Source organism: Phocoena sinus, chromosome 3 (assembly GCF_008692025.1).
Source record: "Phocoena sinus isolate mPhoSin1 chromosome 3, mPhoSin1.pri, whole genome shotgun sequence".
Lineage (NCBI taxonomy): Eukaryota > Metazoa > Chordata > Mammalia > Artiodactyla > Phocoenidae > Phocoena > Phocoena sinus.
In genome coordinates this window covers 113,707,678-113,728,344 of record NC_045765.1, presented here as the reverse complement: position 1 = coordinate 113,728,344, position 20,667 = coordinate 113,707,678, and the positions used below count along the sequence as shown (strand labels likewise).

Below are 20,667 nucleotides of genomic sequence, written 5' to 3'. Positions count from 1 at the left end.
ACAGACCCTCATTCCTTGTTTATTTATTTATATGCTATACATTTAGCACATTGGTCTCCAGGATTACAAATACAGTTAATTATGAGAGGCAAATAAGATGTGCTGAGAAGGCTTACTTTTTGGAAGGCATCTATACAGAGGTTATGGATGATTTTTTTTTTTGGAGGTCCAGTACCATATTTATGGTGATTAAATACCTAACCATTTAACATGTACAATTGTACTGTTGTTTTTATTAGGGTCTGTCTTAGCTTGGGCTGCTGTAACAAATATACCATAGGCTGGGTGGCTTCCACAACAAATGTTTATTTCTCACAGATCTGGAAACTGGAGAGTCCAAGATTAAGACGACATCACTGCCAGCATCTTGTGAAAGCTGCTTCTGGTTTTATCCACTCTCAGTGGAGAGCGGCAAGAGGAAGCAAGCTCTCTGTGTCTGTTTATAAGAGCACTAATCCCATTCATGAGGGTTCCACCCTCCTGACCTAATTATCTTCCAAGGCATGACTTTCAATACCATCACATTGGGGATTAGGGCTTCAACATATGAATTATCAAGGGACACAGACATTCAGTCCATAGCAGGGTCCTATCTTTTAAAAAGGTGTCAATGACAGAGTTTTGAGTGTTGAGCCCCTGCCCCATTTCCCCTATAAACCCTGTGGGTTTTGCTGCTGTTGTTGTTTGTTTTCATTTTAAAAGAGATTTATTTAAAATTTTTTTCAGCTTTATTGAGGTATGGTTCAAATAAAACTGTGATACATTTAAAGTGTACCTGGTGATGATTCAGTGTGTGTATACTTTGTGAAAGGATTCCTCCCATCTAGTTAATTAACACACTCATCACCTCATTTCTTTTTTTGATGAGAACCTTTAATTTCTACTCTCTTAGCAAATTTCAATTATATAAAAGTGTTATTAACTATAATCACCATGTGATACATTAGATCCTCAGACCTTATTCGTAGTTAATGGATGATTTTTTGACAAGGATAAAAGGAAACAGAAAAGCAGACACATGAACTTACAATTAAGGATCCTGAGGCTAAGAGTTAACTAAGTTGACCAAGATTATAGCATTTGAAAGTGGTAGAGCCAGAGTTTGAGGTCAGTTTCGTTTGAGTCTACAGATCATGCTCATAATGTCTGCTCTATATACTTCTTTAACTTGGGACCTAGGGCGCAGGTCTCAATTTTCCTCAGGATACAGCCCTCCAATCCCTCCTCCCTGAGACAAGTGTTAACTGCTGGCTGTTTCCTTTCACACTTCTCTTCCTGTTCATTTGGTGTACAAGTCTAAGTAACCCCAGCATCACTGCAGGTCACTAGGTCTTGAGCGAAATCTCTCCTTCAGCCTCTTTTATGCATGTGTGATTTTACTGAGAGAGTATATTTTAAATAATTTATGCATAAATAGAATTCTTTTTATAACTTCAGTCTCTTGTTTCTTCTTTTTTGTGTAGTTTCCTCTTCTCCAGTAACTACATTTAACGATGTAGGATCTGTGTGTTTATTTCTGTACTTTTCCTCATGCTCATATCCACATTGGGGTTTTTTGGTTTTTTTTTAAATTAATTAATTAATTAATTAATGGCTGTGTTGGCTCTTTGTTGCTGCGAGCGGGCTTTCTCCAGTTGCAACGAGTGGGGACCACCCCTCGTTGCAGTGCACGGGCTTCTCATTGCAGTGGCTTCTTCCATTGCAGAACACGGGCTCCAGGCGCGCGGGCTTCAGTAGTTATGGCTCACGGGCTTCAGTAGTTGTGGTTCGCGGGCTCCAGAGCGCAGGCCCAGTAGTTGTGGCACACGGGCCTAGGTGCTCCACAGCATGTGGGATCTTCCCAGACCAGGGCCTGAACCCATGTCCCCTGCATTGGCAGGCGGATTCCCAACCACTGCACCACCAAGAAGTCCCCATATCCACATTGTTATCTATCTATCCACTTACCCACTTATAATAGATGTAGATATATACATATACACATAGGAGTTTTTGGTCATAGCTTGTTTTATAAAAAATGGGATCGTATTATATTTTCTCTGCATCTTATTTTCCACATTTAACAACTACCTAATGGAAGTCTCTCCATGTCAATTGTTATAGCCCTAATTAATTATTTTTAATGCCTACATCATGTGGTATGACTGTTCCCTGATTTGTTCATTGTTCCAATACTGATGGACATTTACCTTGCACTCAGTTTTAAGGGTTGCAATTAATAACCTTATTTATATGACATTAGGTCCTAAAACTTATTTTCATGGGATAGAGTCCCAGGAGTGGGATTGCTGGTTGTATTTAAAATTTTAATAGATATTGCCAGATTGCTTAAACTATAATGGTTTCATTTCTACTAATACCTTAAGAGAGCACATTTTTGGGTCCATTTTTCAATGGGTTTAATTGCCTTACTCTGTTGATTTGTAAGAGTACTTCATGTATTACAGAAAATAACCATTTATCTTTATTAAGATACATTTTTTAAAAATCTATCATTTGTTTATTGTCTTTGTTTATCATCTTGTTCCTTTTATAACTTTTGAATTAAAACACTATACATTATAGTCTAGATTTTCTTCTAATATATTTATTGTGTGCTTTTTTTGTATGTATGATATGATATAGGATTTAATTTTATCTTTTCCCAGATGAAGAACTACTTGTGCCTATACCACTTGTTAAATATATTCATTGTCCCCGTAGAATTCAAACATCACCTTTGCTGTATATTAAACTGTCATTTCTTAATTTTCAACAGTTAGGTATTAACCTAGCTTTTGTTGGCTGAGACAGTGTGGTGGCTCACCCAAGTGACAGATTCCTTTTCTGGAGGAAGCATGGCTTGACAGTAATTCACCTTGCATCCTGGTCTGGAAGCCTTGAGATCATGCTCATGCTGGTTAGAGCTGGAGCAGACCAGAGAGCCAAGAATCAGGTAGGTATGTGGATCACACCTGGACAGAAGCCCTCTCCTCTCAGTGCAGGAGGAGAAGATTGCAGTGTAATTGTCTCCCCTACCCTGGCTCTCTTTAGGATGGAATGAATGCCCTCCACTTTGGGGCTCAGAGCAACAACATGGGCATTGTGGAGTAGCTCATTCAAGATCTGCACCTGACGGACTTGGACCAGCCTGATGATGTGTGTTTGCTGTCGGGTGGACAGGTCTCAAATACACACCCACTAAATTCTGCTTTCTTCCTGCCCTTGCAGAAACTGCCAAAGCAGCCAGCACAGACAGACCTGACCCTGTAGCTGGATCCTGTCTCTGCCTGGCAGACCACAGAGCAGATGGAAATTGTTGTGCCAGTGGTGGCCCTAGCACCTGCATGTGCGGAGGGCAGGAGGTATTGAGGAAGCTGCCTCTACTCCCTCATCCTGGCCAGGGGTGGACAGTATCCACCCTGTTTGGGTGCCTGCATTTTACTCGATTATGCCTGGTCTTTTGGGAATGTATTTGACCCAAGGCTGTGCTGTAATGAGCCGTGGAATATAGTGCAATTTTACCATATCCATCTATATTTTTTTCCTTTCATAAGAAGTGATATAGTAACAGCTACCACTTATGGAGTATTCGTTAGTGTGCTTGGCCCAGAGGAATGCTGTGTCCACACATTATTTCAGCGAGAGGTCTAGGGCCTGGCACGTATGGATGCTTAACAAATCATTGCTGGATGAACGAATTATACTGTTAATCCCCACAGTAATCCTATAAAGAAAAAATATTTTACTTATTTTCAAAGGAAGTCTTATTTTTACTGATATTTGAGGAAGTCGAGGCCCAGAGAGGCTAGGTACCTGGTCTGAGGGCTCCAAACTGAGAAGTGACAGAGCCAGGGTTTGAATTCCGGTTTGGTTGATTCTAGTCACCGTGCTGCACCGCCTCCCTTCTCAGAGGACAGTGGGCATTGCCCATGTGCTAGGGACTGTCTTTTCCCTGGAATATCTCCTTCTAGGCTTTTTTCATAGGATAATATCTTCTGTGGGATTGGCATTTGAAGTTTGAATGGAACCTCCTTTTCACTGTGCCTCTAGAACTTTACTCTCCATTAAAGTCTCTCTAGAAGTTAATCAGTAATATTTGCTTTGTTTCACCTCTTTTAAAAAACCTTCACATTTTTTTCTGACCTCAATCTTAAAAATAATAACAACAAAAGCCATTTCTTCAAGGGAAGTCTATAAATTTATTTTACTTCTTCTGAATATGACTGAGCAACTATACCTTTACAGATTGGAGGCAGACAGACTTGGGCTGAGGCCTGGGCATATATTAACTATGTGGCTTTAGCAAGTTCTCCAACTGCTGAAATCCTCAGTATCTCCCTCTGTGCAATGGGAATAATAAAACCTACTTCATGGTAGCACCAAGGCATGATGGGGTGGGGGGTGGATGTCTTGACCTCCATGTCATTTTTTATCAGCAATACCTCCATTCTTTGATAGAAATGATTTTGATGCTTCCTCAATCTTATATACAAATACCTATGCCAGTGAGCAAAATGGCAAGCCATTCTACCACCCCTTTCCAATCAGACGCCATCCCTAAGCCATTCCTATGTAGTAATATATCAGAGTAGCCACTGTTGGAATGCTTAAATGAGTTAATGACTATAAAGCACTTAGCAGAGAAACTGGTACTTGGTAAGTGCTCACTAAATGTTAGTTATTATAACAATTATTATAGGGTAAAATGCTATCTAATTTCCTCAAACTGATAACCGTAATCAAACAGCATTTAAGTCAGGATGAGGAAGTCAGACATTCCAGCTTGATCCAGGCTAACTAGGAGTGTGGCCTATGAGTGAATTCCATTCAATTCAATTCAGCAGATGTATGTTCAGGACCTGATTTTTTGTTTGTTTGTTTGTTTTAATAAAAGGTATTTTTAACTGAAGTACAATTGATTTACAGTGTTGTGTTTGGTTTCTGCTGTAAAGCAAAGTGATTCAGTTATACATATACATACATTATTTTTTTATTTTTTTATTGAAGTATAGTTGATTTACAATGTGTCGATTACTGCTGTACAGCCAAGTGGTTCAGTTATATATATTACATTTGTATAATATATATATTCTTTTTTATATTCTTTTATCTCAGGATATTGAATATAGTTCCCTGTGCTATACAGTAGGACCTTTTTGTTTATCAGGACCTGTTTTTGTGGTACGCGGGCCTCTCACTGTTGTGGCCTCTCCGGTTGCGGAGCACAGGCTCCGGACACGCAGGCTCAGCGGCCGTGGCTCACAGGCCCAGCTGCTCCGTGGCACGTGGGATCCTCCCGGACCGGGGCACGAACCAGTGTCCCCTGCATCGGCAGGCGGACTCCTAACCACTGCGCCACCAGGGAAGTCCCTTAGGACCTGTTTTGTGTGAGAACAGGACTGTCTTCCGTTTCACTGGGCTCTGGATGCTTTCACGGGAGACGGCTGTGTGTGGGGAGGATCAGGCAAGCTGAAGGGGCGCAAAGACCAAAGCAGTTTGTGGGGAACCTTCCCCACTTCTAGAGCTTCTGCTGGCCATTATCTCTTCGGCAGGCTCTGGGCTTGTCCTGTTCCACTCCTCTTCCTCCAGCTCTGACTGTTTGTTGGGGAAAAGGCTGAAGAGTCCTGGTAGCGGACTGTGCAGAGCCAGGTAGATGTGAAGCTAAGAGGACCTAAAATTAAGATTGGTGGAGAGACATATGAGGAATGAGCAAATAATGAGTTCACTGGGTCACCTAGGGAGAGAAGAATCTCTGAGTCCAATTTTAGTCCTAAAGAAACCTGGATTAATCCAATAAAAACACAAAGTCTGTCCTTTTTCTGAGATCTGTGAGTGAGGTCAAGGATACTGGCAAAAGCCAGTAGGATCAGGAGCTCAGGGTCAATTAATTCAGCGTTGGGTTTTCCATCTGTATTTGCTTAAAGATACTGTGGAGCTCATGAAATGCACTGTATAGAAAAGACTGCTCCGCCTTCACAGCGGGCCTTCTTCCCTAGTTTCTTATCCACAGAAAGTGATGGAGAGCCTTTATACCTGCCCAGTGTTAGTAATCCTTCTCATTAGCCTACAGGGAACTCCAAAAGCTAACAAGGAAAGCCTTATAGGGAGGAGGTCTTTATTAACAAAATGGATTTAACTAGGCCTGGAAGAGATTGGGTGAGATGGGAGAGATGGAGGACACTGGAGTATACTGAAGTTTCTCCCAACTCCGTAGCTCTAGAGATCATGTGGCCTCTCCAGGGGAGAGAGATTAGAGCAGCCAGGAGAAGTCATAGGTGAAGCAGTCTAGATATTTAGAATCTACATGTAAACTCCCACCTAGTGATCAAAAATAAATACTCAGACTAAAATGTTTGGAGAGGAAGGGACACAGAAGGGAATGGCCTCAGAGGCCACTCATGTAACTGTTGAATGTTTATAAAGTTTGGTGGCATGACATTAGGTTGGTTTCAGCTGCATACATCGGGGAACTTCCACTGGTTTAAAGGAACCTCTATATGCAGTCTCTAGAGGTCCAAATGCAAAGAAGCATCCTTTTTTTGGAGGACTGGGGATAATAGTCATGAAGGGATTTGAGAAGACAGTTTCCTATGTGGACCTGAGGCCCACATCTAACAGCCTTGGATTTCATCCAACCTATTGACTCCCATCTGGGGAGAACTGACCCAGCAGCTCCCCTTCACACCAGTTCCATGGCTTCATATGCAACACACTGCTCTTTCAGCACTTTTTACTCATGGCAATGTTCTCGTCCTCTCTCAAATCTCTAGTTATTCAAGGCCCTGCTGCTTTTCCCCTTCAACTAGGGTTCTGCTGTGGATTCCTGATCGCAGGGTGAAGGGAAATGTCTTGGGTGTGTAGACATGCCCAGGAGGCACCGGGGGGCTTCATGCTGGATTCCACTGGCCTCCTCTCCTCAGAGGCTCTCCAGGGCACCCTCTCTGGGATCCCTGTGGGAAGGGATGGCCAGGTTGGACTTAAGGTGCACATTTAATGGCTGTTTGTGAAACATTTACTGAACTTGGTACCTTGTCAAATAACCCTGGCAGTAAACTTAAAAATGAAAAATAATTTCTAATGAATAATTGCAACTCCTCAGGCTTATTCACGTGCAAACAATTTAAATGCATTGAATTAAGACGTATTAGGTTAAATGCACATTAAGTTATAAAGGAAAAAGGAACAGGAATTCTGGACCCTCTTATTTTTGTTAATTAAGAAAGGGATTCAGGATCCCTTCCTGAGCTGGGAAGTTGTTGTGGTTTGTGTGGGGCTTGAAGCTTGAGGCCCTGAAACCAGGCTCCATAGTCCTCCAGGCTGGAAAATCTCCCTGCCTTCCAAGTGAGGGCAGTCTCAGTTCTCCGAGGCTGCACTGGATAGAGGCCCACTTGAGTGTAATTTAAAAGGGTTGGGTGGTTAAAAAAGTGAAATAAGACATAAGAAACTATATATATTTTTAAAACCCACATTTTTGAAATTCTTGTTATTTTGCCTAATAACTTATACTAGAGATGGGAGAAAAGATTTGTATCTCATTTTACTGTCACCTCATCTTTCTTCATGCTACCTTTTGATATGTTTGTAAGATAGAGACTACTTTAAATGTTCTTATTTTGTGTAATTTGGCTTTCACTTTTTTTCTTGATGATAACATTTTTTAAAGGGCATACAAAGTTTAAAGTAATAGCTGTTTTCTTGGTGAGGAAAAATGTTTTGTTTTTGATAACCTCCCATTTCTTACCAGACTAGGCTTTCTTTGTGGATGGGTCCTTTGTCACTCTGTATAGGCATGCAGAAATGCAAGACTTTGTAGCAACCAAGGATAAAAGAGTAAGGCCAGGGCTTCCCTGGTGGCGCAGTGGTTGGGAGTCCGCCTGCCGACGCAGGGGACGCAGGTTCGTGCCCCGGTCCGGGAAGATCCCACATGCCGCGGAGCGGCTGGGCCCGTGAGCCATGGCTACTGAGCCTGCGCGTCCGGACGGAGCCTGTGCTCCGCAACGGGAGAGGCCACAACAGTGAGAGGCCCGCGTACCGCAAAAAAAAAAAAAAAAGAAAGAGTAAGGCCATTTTAAAGTTGAACAGACTCCTGATACTTCCAGTAGTGTGTGTCCCCAGACGGCTAAATATGTATTAGTTAGAATTCTTTTTGTTATGAGTGACAGAAATCCAGTTTAATCTAGAATAAACATTAAAGGTAGTTTATTAACTCCTAACTAAAGAGTTTGAGGGTGTATCTGGCTGGCTTCATGCATGGCTGGGTCCAGCTCTTTTTTTCCCTCCCAACTCTTGGCTGTCTCTGTTGGCATTATTGATAGGTTTACTGTCCACATGGTGGGAAAGATGGCTACTAGCAGCCTCAAGTTTTATATATGAAAGCTCACAGGTGACTCTGATTGGCCTGTGGCTTGGCACGTGACCATCCTGAACCAAACACTCTGACCAAGGGGTAGATGGTAGAAGAGGCAGGAGCCATAATGAACGGCTCCACAAAGGTGGGGCACAGGGGCTGTTCTCCAGTGGAAAAGATGGGGACAGGAAACAGGTCACCAGTGCTCTTTCCTGCCGTTCCAGGGCATTAGCAACCTTTAAAGGCTGTCTCCCCCCATTTCATGTCACCTGCTCCCCAGCCACAAACACACACTCACACTGAGTTCTGTACTCCCACAGATCGCCAGCTCAGGTCCTGCATTTCGTTACGGTCACTCGTATGTGTGTTCGTCTTCCCTAACAGACTCTGAGCTTCTTAACATCGGGGTGCCATATTTTTTATCTTGGCCACTCTTGCTTAGCACAGTATCTGACATATACATAGATGCTTAATAATTGTTCAGTAAAGAAGTGACTGATTTATAAGGATGTGTGACTAAATGTTTTCATCTAGTATATCATCAGTGTTTCCCATCCTCCTTTTTGTGATTTGTTTATATGGACCTTTATCTGTTGTCAGTATTAGCAGATATTTGTATAAGCCAGACACAGTAATTTTGTCTCTGTCATTTCCCAAGAGCTGTTCATGGCTCAAGACTAGATCTTGATCTTCAGTTAGGGGTCTAATCTCACAAGCAGCAAACGGAGGCCCCAAGCAGTTTGTCTCTTCCCTTTGCCCTTCCTTAGTGATTCAATGAGAACCATCGATGATGAGTCAGGATTTCAAACTCTGAAGGGCTGGGGATGTAGGTCTAATTGACCACATATCTGGCTCAAGAATGTAAATGAGGTGAATTTTTGGTGCCAGTTTGTTTCTCCGGCCTCCCTACATGCATGAGGGCAGAGCCCTGGAGGGCTGATCTATACACACTTTTTTTTTGGCCGTTGATTATTTTAGCACTTTTCCTTCCTTTCTCTTTAAGTTGTCGGAGAATCATGAGCTGCTATCTCAAGTTAACAGTGACCATTATCTTTTTTTTTTTTTTTTTACATCTTTATTGGAGTATAATTGCTTTACAATGGTGTGTCAGTTTCTCTTTATAACAAAGTGAATCAGTTACACATATACATATGTCCCCATAACTCTTCCCTCTTGTGTCTCCCTCCCTCCCACCCTCCCTATCCCACGCCTCTAGGTGGTCACAAAGCACTGAGCTGATCTCCCTGTGCTATGCGGCTGCTTCCCACTAGCTAGCTACCTTATGTTTGGTACTGTATATATGTCCACGCCTCTCTCGCGCTTTGTCACAGCTTACCCTTCCCCCTCCCCGTATCCTCAAGTCCATTCTCTAGTAGGTCTGTGTCTTTATTCCTGTCTTACCCCTAGGTTCTTCATGCCATCTTTTTTCTTAAATTCCATATATATGTGTTAGCATACGGTATTTGTCTTTCTCTTTCTGACTTACTTCACTCTGTATGACAGACTCCATTATCTTTTTATTATCTTGCATTAGCAGGAGATCAGATAACAGTCTAGATTCAGGAACCTTCTGATAAAGAGTCTTGTATCTTGCTTTTCACATTTCAAACATCTTGCTAAGCTTTTAGTTAATAACATATCAAGCCAATCTGTGAATGTTTTCTTTAGTCGAAGAAAAGACTTCTGCTATTTTGCCACCCCAACTTCTTTTCCTGCTTTTAAATATCTCAGGTTAGAAAATTGAGTTTTTTATGGGTATTTCATTGTTCTCGATGACATTTTGGCTGTTGAAAATGCAGTCTCCCTTTGCAATGTGAAAAGTTGGAGAAATTGCCATAATCAGAAGATTCTGCACTTGAACCTTCCTCCCCAACAAATCACACCTAAACATCCCTCTTAAGCTATATTCTCTGGATAATTCTTAATTTCTCCATCCCGTTTCATATTGACCTATTCTCAAGAGTTTTCCCATTGATTCTTGGTGAATGTGAGAGGTAAATGTATGAGCAAGCAAGGAGAGCCTAAAGAGAAGCAGTTGACACATGTCCTGTCTGAATGAGTCACGTAAATATTAAACCCTGGACAATTTCTGCTTGAAACACTTTTATCAGTAAGGCAAGGCTTACTGAGCAATACGCAGGTGACTCAGATGGGGTCTGGCACAAAATCAGCTTCTCAATAAATAGTCGAGTGAAAGAACTATTCAATAAATGCAGAAAGTTGGTAAAATTGTTACATTTGAAAGGGAATCTCATTGTCTGATTGTGGGATGGCATCTCCCCCGGTGCTTGGGAAGACCGTTTCCAAACAGGACTTCTCTACCCCCATAAAAATGATTCTGTGCTGATGCGGAGTTCCCACAGTTTGGGGCAACAACTCAGAAATGGATCTGGTTTGAAGTGAGAGGGATTGTTACCACCCTCCCCTAGGAAGGCCCCAGAATGCTGTGACCAGAATCACCACCTTGGCCTCCTCGCCATCCCCTCCCCTCAAGCTGCTGCCCACTTTGTTGGTTGCCTTGCCGGCTCAGTAAGTGTATAATGAACACTGAAGTTCATGATTGACTTTCAAAAAGGAAGAAAACCATTTCTTTTGGCGGCAGAGCGGGGCCACATTGAAATGATAGAAAAACTTATCTTCCTTAATCTGCATACTTCAGAAAAGGACAAGGTGAAATGGACTTTTATTTCTTTGCTGAGTACCAGAGAAAGGGGAGTGACAGTTGAGGTGTAGATTTGGTGATGGCATTTTGGTGAGCAGTAGAGTTGTTCAGTTGTTACTACAGTCGGAGAGAATCATCGAATATCCAGGTGAAATCAACCCACTTTTTCAGTGGGCCGTCCAGATTGCCAATTTTGCTCCATAAATGTCTGTGAAATCAATGGACTACATGGAATTTTCTACCGTCAACTCCAGTTGCTCTTTTCTTCCACTGAGGTCTGCGGGAGGCTCAGCCCCACCTGACCAGGGAGGGAAACACTGGGAGGGCATCCGTGTCTGTGTGCATATCTTTGATACTTTCCTTAGGAGAAATTCCTAGATGTGAAATTGTGGGTCAAAGAGTTCTGCACATTTTAAAACTACCTCCCAGAAATCTTTCACCAGTTTGCCTTCTCAAGGTTATATAAAATTACTTTTATTGTCCCACTCTTGCTAGCAAATTAGCAGCAAAGGTAGAGCAAGGAACATGGATGGATTTTTTCCCTTCTCGTTCCAACAGCTATTTATTTTCATTTAACACTTTGAAAGTATGAATTTCACTTAAAACTGTGGAAAACATGGCCACTACTCTATCCACAGCTTTAACAGGCTAAAGTAACTCATGGAGGTTCATTTGTTAAACCATTCACTTATTCACCAAAAAAAAAAAAAAATTTTTAATATGTGCTCTATGCTAGGTAGAGTATGTTTTCTTATTCTAGAAGCCTACAGGGCAAGAAGAGCATACAAAAAATAATATATCGGGCTAAATGCGGTAATAGATGTATATACAGTGTGCTGTGGGAGCACAAAGGAAAATCTGTTTCAGAAATATCACAGGCTTCACAGAGATGGTATGTTATGTGGGTCTGAGCATTTGAATGGACAGTGGTACGAGGAGATTGGAGGAGGGCACAAGGGTAGAGTATTTCAGACAGAGGGAGGAGCCCGTTTGTAAAGGAACCAAGGCATGAAAGAGAATGGTGTGTCCTGGGAATGACAAGTTCAGGGTGGCAGAAATTGAGGATGGGTGGGCTGGGAAAGGTGGATGCCAAGTGGGCCAAGGCAGAGAGACCATGAAAGGCTGTGCTCACCAGGAGGAGGGGTGATTCTGACCTATTGGCAGCAGAGACCTTGGAAGGTTTTAAGCAGCAAACAAGGGATGGGATCCATCCTCGGTGTAGGCGGGTAACTGTCACCATGGTTTGAAGGGGGTATTGGTTCCTGGAGAGGCAGGAGGTGGGGAGTCCCTGTCAGGTGACTGCAGAAGTGGCTGAAGCAAGAGCTACAGAAAGCCTCTCAACGAGGCTGTCACTGGCAGCAAGCAGGATGAGGGGTTAGGAGGAGACAGAGGCCACAGGATTTGTTACCAGGGGATACGGAGAGGGCAGACTTTCTGGCCCCTAGCTGTCTGGCTTGGACTTCCAGGAGGGTGGGGTGCCCATCCCTGAGCTGTGGGGTACAGGGGGGGAGGGGGTGATGCATGGTGAGTAGTAAGGGTTTCGGAGGGTTCACTCTGAGGCACCGGAGTGGGGAGGGGGTATATTCAGGTGGAGGGCGGCAGGGAGTTAGAAACTGGGCCTGGGGTTCTTGTAAACCCCTTGTGAGTCATCTGCTCTGGGTGGTCACTTTTTAACCTCTGGCTCAATGCCTTTGAGGCTGGCTGTTTGGAGACTCACGTGAGTGGAGTCCTCTTGGACTTCATAGTTTAATATTCTGACGAATTCTAACTTGGCAGCTCTCCTGAGAGCTACTTTAAGAAGTAATATAATCATTTACTTTAAGACACCATTGATTGTAAGGCACGTCATTATTTCATGTAACACTAAGAAAAAATAATGCTGCCAATTAAACTGTGACACAAAAAACTCTCTTGTCATTTAGAATATTTTATATTATTGAGTTTTTAGACTTTTATCTTCGATTTTTAAAAATCATGTACATACAAAGGACGAAATAAGCAAGGGAGCTTGGTTAAGTATTCCTATACTTCATACATTGAGTCGAATTCTTCTAAATCACTTTCTCACTCAGAATCTTGATGTCCTTGCTTTTCCAGACAAAATATTGTCTTTTGTGCCTTCAGAGACGTTTGTGATGCAGTGTTTCTTCAAAAGGTGCCCTGCTATAGATTCTGAGATTTTCTTCTAAGCCACTGACACCCATTCTGATTTAACGCAAATCACAAGTCATGACAGCTATATCATGTCTGCTGCCCGGTTGACTGAGATTGTGAGGTGCATCCTGATCTCAGATATGTTAACATGAGAAACAGGATGTGACTTAGAGTTGGTGGTATATGGTCATAAAAATAGCAACTGTGGGCAACAAAATGAAAACTGAAGGCTGTGAAAGTGGACGTGTGTGATGCCTGGGAAAAGTCAGTATTCCCCTTGGACCAGAGAAGCATAATCAGCCTGGTCACATGCATCCCTGGACTGGGATTAAAAGCAGGGCTCTGACTGCCTGGGTCTGATCCTGGCTCCATCACCCCAGCTAGATGATTTGGGGCACGTTACTTGACCCCTCCCAGCCTTAGCTTCCTCATCTGTCAAATAGCCTCATAAGGCCTTAGTGAGGTTTCAAATGAATGGCTGTGTCACACACTTAGTTCAAGGAATGGTGCCTGGCACATGGTAAGTGTGCAACAAGTGGTATCCGGTGTTATCACCGGTGTTATCTGGGTGCAGTAAGTGGGATCTTGGTTATCATCGGTATCAGTGGTACATATTGTTATTATCCTCCTTTTTCTCTCTTCCAGTTCCTAGGAGAATGTAAGCCAGGCTTTCAGCTGAGGATCATGGACAAAAGTAGAGCCTTGATTTGTTTATTTTTATGTGTGTGGCCATCTGACGGAGTGATGATCAGGTTGAACTAGTTTAACTTAAAGAAGATCCTAGGAATTTGGTCTTCTTGAATAAGAGTTATGAATGTGAGAAACTCAAAAAGAACATGATTCACCTAGGATACATCTTAGCCATGATTGGCCTTCACAAGTCAATATAGAGATCCAGTCCTATAGTCATAGGATTTAATTTAAAGTCTTAGTTGTGCTTGCCCTGTTTTGCTTTAATACTTTACCACTGGAATGTGCGCACTTGGATTTCATCTACCTTTTAGTTATTTTCGCGTTGGGGCACATTGAGGAAAAGTCATAAAGTCCAACAAACTGTAATTGTAGATTGTGATGGGTTTTATTTGCACAAAGTGAAGTATCTACTGATAATATTAGCCTTTTGGATGAAGCCCATAATGTACATATAGTCTTGGGCTGCCGCTGTTTCCTGACATAGGCTGTTGCCTGACCAGTTGGACTAGGCTCATGGGACTAGGCTCTAGAGCAGTGGTCTCCTAACATTCTGGGTAGCAAACTCATACCAGTAAAGAAAGTTTGAGCATGCACCTAATCACATGTACATTTATAATTAAATTAATATATTATAAAACATATGCCAGAAATATAAATTTTAAAGATTGAGATAAAAATAAACATAAATAGTAATTTTCATATTTTTCTCTACACTGAAAGGATTATCTTGTAAATATCTGATGTATTTTCATTCCAGTTTTCTTTGTGTTCCTATGCATGTATATTTTTAGTGCCTGCCCAAAATTCATTTAACTGTTCTTTAGCTCTTGGACATTTAGGTGTTTTTTTATCTTTTTTTTTTTTTTAATAAATTTATTTATTTATTTTTGGCTGTGTTGGGTCTTTGTTTCTGTGCGAGGGCTTTCTCTAGTTGCGGCGAGTGGGGGCCACTCTTCATCGCGGTGCACGGGCCTCTCACTACCTCGGCCTCTCTTGTTGTGGAGCACAGGCTCCAGACGCGCAGGCTCAGTAGTTGTGGCTCATGGGCCCAGTTGCTCTGCGGCATGTGGGATCTTCCCAGACCAGGGCTCGAACCCGTGTCCCCTGCATTGGCAGGCAGACTCTCAACCACTGTGCCACCAGGGAAGCCCCTGACATTTAGGTTTTGTTCAGTTTTTCTTTACTATTAAAGTAATGCTGTCATGAACCTCTTTGTATACAAACTTTAGTCTGTATTTCTCATTATTTCCTTTGGGTATATTCTTAGAGGTAGGATAGCTGGGTCAAAGATATAAATGTTTATTAGGCTCTTGATATATTAAAGACATGAATTCTTTCCTTCACAATTTTTGCAAATATTTTTCCACTGGGGTTTGCCTTTTGGCATCTCTTTTCCTGGAAAAGGAGAAGGCAGATTATGAAAAGAAATTCCTCTCTAACAGATGGCTGTCCCAGGCTCTCAGGGGAAGCTGCTGGGATACAGTTTTTCCATCTCGGTGGGATAGGAACATTGGTTTCATGCTCTTTTGTCCCTGTTAACATGATTGTTTGTACCTAATTAGCTACAAGTAAAATTGTCTGAACTTATCCTAGCTGTTAGGCAGAATAATGTCCAAGGTGGAGAATGGTTAGGACATGGGAAAGGAATTCTGCATTTCTTCCCAATATTTTTAGGAAAGAATCTGCATGAGGAGGGGGAAGTATCCAAGTAGCTATTGTGTGAGACCAGTTCCTTATCTATGTTGTGGCCTAAGCTAAACTCACTTTGTCCTACGTAGTGTTTATCATAATGAGTTTCAGGAACCTTAATTACTAAGGTAGGGTATTACATTTTTTTAAATGACATGCAATATTTTAAATCAGTTTTAAAGGTTAAAACTGTACTTGGTACAAATGTGCTTCTATTTTTGTATTTCATACTGCATTTTAGTTCCTCATTTCCATGATTATCTTTCTTAACAAGCTGTTACCTTCTTGTAGACAGGGTCTGGATTCTAGTTGTCTTCCCAATCCCAGTGCCTTCTACTGTCTGACAAACAGCAGGTGTCTAATAACTGTTTGTTAGATTAATAAAGATCGAGAGTATGAATGATGGAGGGAAGGTGAGAAAAGGAGGCAGCATAACAGAGTAGTTAAGAATGCAGGCTTTGGAGCCAAAGAGCTAGACTTGCATCCTAGCTTTGCCACTTTTCAACTGAGGCTTAGTTTCCTTATGTGTAAAGTGGGGATAATAACCCTGACCTCGTTGTGCAGTTGAACTGTGCCAAAGCATATAGTCTTGGCAGTATAAGTTGGCACATAGATGCTCAATAAATTCTATCTATTAAGAGTAATGCACAAGAGATAGAGAAAGCATGCTGTTTCTCAAGTAATTTCATTCCATGCCAAGGGGCAATTCATTTTAACTTTTTTTCCGTTTGTTAGAATGGCAAAACACCATTCTTCTTAGCTGTTGAAGGAGGTCATGAAGAATGCAGCAAAGTGCTACTGGCATCAGGAAGTGAAATCAACATTCCAAGTAAAGTATGTGCTCCATGTCTACTTACTCACACAGGGAGGGAGACTCAGAATGTTCTTTGGGTAATCTGGCCCTGCACTGACCCATTCACTGGGCTTTTGTAGAATTAATACAGTTGTCCCTCGTGTCCGCGGGGGACTGGTTCTAAGACCTGCCTAGGGGTACCAAAATCTATGGATGCTCCAGTTCCTTATGTAAAATGGTATAATACAGTCCTTATCCGTGGTTACCCATCCAACTGTGGGGGGCAGGGGGATTTGGAAGGCCGATTGTATTAATAATTTGCTTACTTTGTGGTAAGAATTAATGACTTACCTCTGACATTCCCCTATTAACGTTTCCTCAAAAACAATACCATTCTTCCTATTTATTTGGGGAATAATTTATTTGGAGAATAATTGAAAATAGGGCAAAAGTAGCAGATAGTTGTTGCTTCTCAAATAGGCACTTTTATTCTACTTTGTTTTCTTCCTAGAAACAAGTAGTACCTGGCTTATACACAGTAGGTGCTGAAAAAGAAAATTGTATGGTCATTCTGGAGCCTGAAGAAGACAGGATGATGCCTTCTTCTAGGTACAAAATACAAAATACTTTGGTGCTGAGATCCTTTGACACTGATCTTCATTTATTTTTAAATTTTTTTTATTTAAAAATTTTTTTGGCCGCACTGAGCAGCTTGTGGGATCTTAGCTCCCTGACCAGGGATGGAACCGAGGCCCATGGCAGTGAAAGCACCGAGCCCTAACCACTGGACTGCCAGGGAAGTCCCTCACTATATAAAATTATATATACATAGACAAGATTGCAAGGGAGAGTGGAATATGTAGGGTGAGGTGATTCCCACTGACGTTGCAAGGTTTTTTATGCGATAAATGAGCCCAGAGTTAAGAATTCACGGGGCCCAGGAAACATTCAGAATATGGAGAGTGGTGCTGTTTTTCTGTCATGCCCAGGTGCCCCTCTGCCCCCAGTCTGCAGCCTCCCTGGAAAGGCCTCCCTTATTAGCAAGATCCTCCTGGGATCACTCCTTTTGGCTCGCCTCGCTGCTCTGTGCCTCCCTCCCTAATGTACTTAATTTTTTGGCACTCTGAAGGTTTTGCTTTGTAATGGCTTTCACATGCTCGCATTCTCCCCACCCTGCCAGGACTGTAGGCTCCACGTCGTCCATATCCTTATGGCCTTGGCCTCATCCAGACAGCCTGGAAATTGTTCTAAGTCAGTTTTACATCTTTTACATTATCTTGGGTTTTCCCCGGAGTTCATTAGCACACTTCCTGGATCAACAGCCTCAGCACCCCTGCCCACCCACCCCCACCCCCACCCCCCACCCCCGCTGCTGTCCACACCTGTCTCCGCCCAGTCCAGTAAAGGCCCCAGGGGAAACAAGCAGCAGGAAGCAGGAAGCCAGAAGCAAGGATACACACCAGGATTGTGTGAGGCTCATTTTGCTTTCACATCTGTAGGTGATTACTGTGTTTGATCTTGGAAATGCTTCACCCGCGGACATTAGTTAGTCTTGTTCTCCAGGAGCTTGCTTTGCACCCACCCAGCTAAGGGGAGGGGGTAAAGGTCGAGTCATTTCTGAGGAGGGTAGTGGGGAGAGATTGTGGATTTAGCTGCCTATGGAGACCGCCTCCATTGGGACTGGGTGGAGAGGCTGCCTAGCTACCCTGGGTCCAGGGAAGACTTTCTGTAGACATTAAGAATTCCATATTTCTGGAGGCCCTATCCTCACATCTTATCAAATAACTTTAAATGCCCCCGCATTCCACATTAAATATCTTTTCTTTTGCTGTAAATTATTTTTTAAAGGCTTTTTTATTTGTGCATTTAGAATCATTTGGATACGATAAACTACCTTAATTTATGATTGACTCTGATTTCTTAGAACTCTGTGCAGACCTGAGAATTTGAGGGAGGTGAAAAAATTTAACCTACAAATTGTTTACAGTGTAATGAATACCTTATGAAGATTACATTTAGCAATCAACGAAGTATGAACATGTCAATTAAATATTCAGTTTTGTGCTTTTCTTTTGGTATCTTGGGACCAACTTTTTTTTTTTAATAAAGAATGGCATGACTTTTGAAAAAAATTATTTTATTTATTTTTGGCCACGTTGGGTCTTCGTTGCTGCGCGCGGGCTTTCTCTAGTTGCCGCGAGCCGGGGCTGCTCTTCATTGTGGTGCACGGGCTTCTCATTGCGGTGGCTTCTCCTGTTGCAGAGCACGGGCTCTAGGCGCGTGGGCTTCAGTAGTTGTGGTGCACGGGCTCAGTAGTTGTGGCTCGCGGGCTCTTGAGCGCAGCAGGTTCAGTAGTAGTGGCGCACGGGCTTAGTTGCTCCCTGGCATGTGGGATCTTCCCAGACCAGGGCTCGAACCCGTGTCCCCTGCGTTGGCAGGCGGATTCTTACCCACTGCGCCAGCAGGGAATTCCAACCTTTTTTTTTAAGATTTCAAATATTTCTTTAGCTCTTAAAAAGTCTGTAGGCCCTACACACTGTGCCTGTTGTGCCTCATGGAGAAAATGCCACAGACTCCTATAGCTCTTCCCACTATGGGGTTCCTGGCTTTGGGCTCTTCACAAGCCTGTTTCTGCATCAGATCTTTCCATTGGGGGGACACTTCCTACCATTCTGGTCTCAGTCTAGACGTCACCCTATCCAAGAAGCTTTTCTTGATCACTCACTGGAAAGAAACCATCCATTCATGCTGTTTTACTTCTCATTGTCACTAGCTGATGTTATTCTTCTAATAATGTCTAGAACCTAATAAATGGGTTCTAAATCTACTGATCTACTGTCCACCCCTACTGAACGTAACGTCAGAGATCTTGTCGGTTTAGTCATAGCCCCTGCGGTCTAACATGGGGGCTGACACGTAATAAGTGCTCAATAATTTTTTGTGGAATGAATAAGATGATACTTGTGATTATTGTACACATTTACTAGCTCATTTATTTTCCAAGTGTTGCTTTGGTTTGAGAGAAAGAGGTAGGATGGTGTGGCAGGCAGAATAATGGCCCCCAAAGATGTCCACATTATGACCCTTGGAACCTGTGAGTATGTGAGGTTACATGACAAAGGGGAATTAAGGTTGCTTTGCAGATGGAATTAAGGTTGCTCATCATCTGACCTTACAATGAGATTATCCAGGTGAGCCTAATGTAATCACCAGGGTCCTTTAAAAAGGAAGAAGGAGGCCGGCAGGGAGGTCAGAGGGATGCAACGTGAGAAGGACTCAGCACACCACTGCTGACTTTGAAGGTGGAGGAAGGGGGCTGCAAGCCAAGGAATGTGGGTGGTTGCTACAAACTGAAAAAGGTAAAGAAATGGATTCTCCTGAAAGCCTCCAGAAAGGCCTTTATTTTCACCCAGTGAGACTCATTTTAGACTTCTGACCTCCAGAGCTGTAAGATAATACATTTGTATTGTTTAAGGCACTAAGTTTGTGGTAATTTGTTATTAGCAGCAATAGAAAACTAATAATATAGGTGGTTATGTCATTTTTACAGAGGAAGACATAGAGGCCCATGCTTGAGAGGCCATTTATTCAAGGTCATATAGGCATTTAGTATCAGCTCAAGCTAGACTCCAGTTGGTCAAAGCGTGTATCATTCCTGTGAGTATTTATACCACTTATCTATTACTTCATAACAAACCAACCCAGAGCACAGTGGCTTAGAACAATGCACTGTTATCTTCCCTGGCTCTGAGGGTTGACTGAGCTCAGCTGGGAGATTCTTACATTGGGTCAGGTATGTGGTTGCAGTCAGTTTTGGCCAGGGCTTCAGTCGTTTGCAGACTTACCTGAGGAGGATGTCCACAGTGGCTCACTCACATGCCTGGCAGTTGAGGTTGGCTGTCAGCTGGGCCTCTTGACAAGAGCACCAACGTGCGGCATCTGCATTGCCTTCTCATAGCATGGCAGCTGGCTTCCATGATGTAGGGAGCAGAAGCTGCCAGGCCAGTTAAGGGTCACACCTGGAACGAGCACACTGTCACCTCTGCCATATTCTGTTGGCCAAAGCAGTGACAGGGTCTACCCAGATTCAAGGGGGTGAAGAAATAAACCCCACTCCTTGGTGGGGAGTGGCAGGGTCACATTGCAGAAGAGCAGATTGGATGGGACATACTTATGCAGCCATTTTAGGAAAACATACTAACCTACAGCCTCCTTACTCTGAGGACCTGAAAATACTTTGCAGCAATCCTGCAATTACAGGACACCCCCTCCCTGGGATACCAAAATCCGAGGATGCTCAAGTCCCTTAAATAAAATGCATAGTACTAGCATGTAAGCTATGCACAG

The 20,667-nt window shown here is 42.7% G+C and overlaps 1 protein-coding gene across 1 annotated transcript in view; it reads left to right on the top strand.

The window, feature by feature from the left end:
• The window catches only part of ANKDD1B (ankyrin repeat and death domain containing 1B), a 55,708-nt gene that overhangs the window by 16,819 nt on the left and 18,222 nt on the right, over positions 1-20,667 (top strand). The window contains 4 exon segments of the mRNA XM_032626541.1: positions 2,833-2,935; positions 3,034-3,138; positions 10,883-10,999; positions 16,263-16,361. Coding sequence (XP_032482432.1) covers positions 2,833-2,935; positions 3,034-3,138; positions 10,883-10,999; positions 16,263-16,361 — 424 coding nt within the window.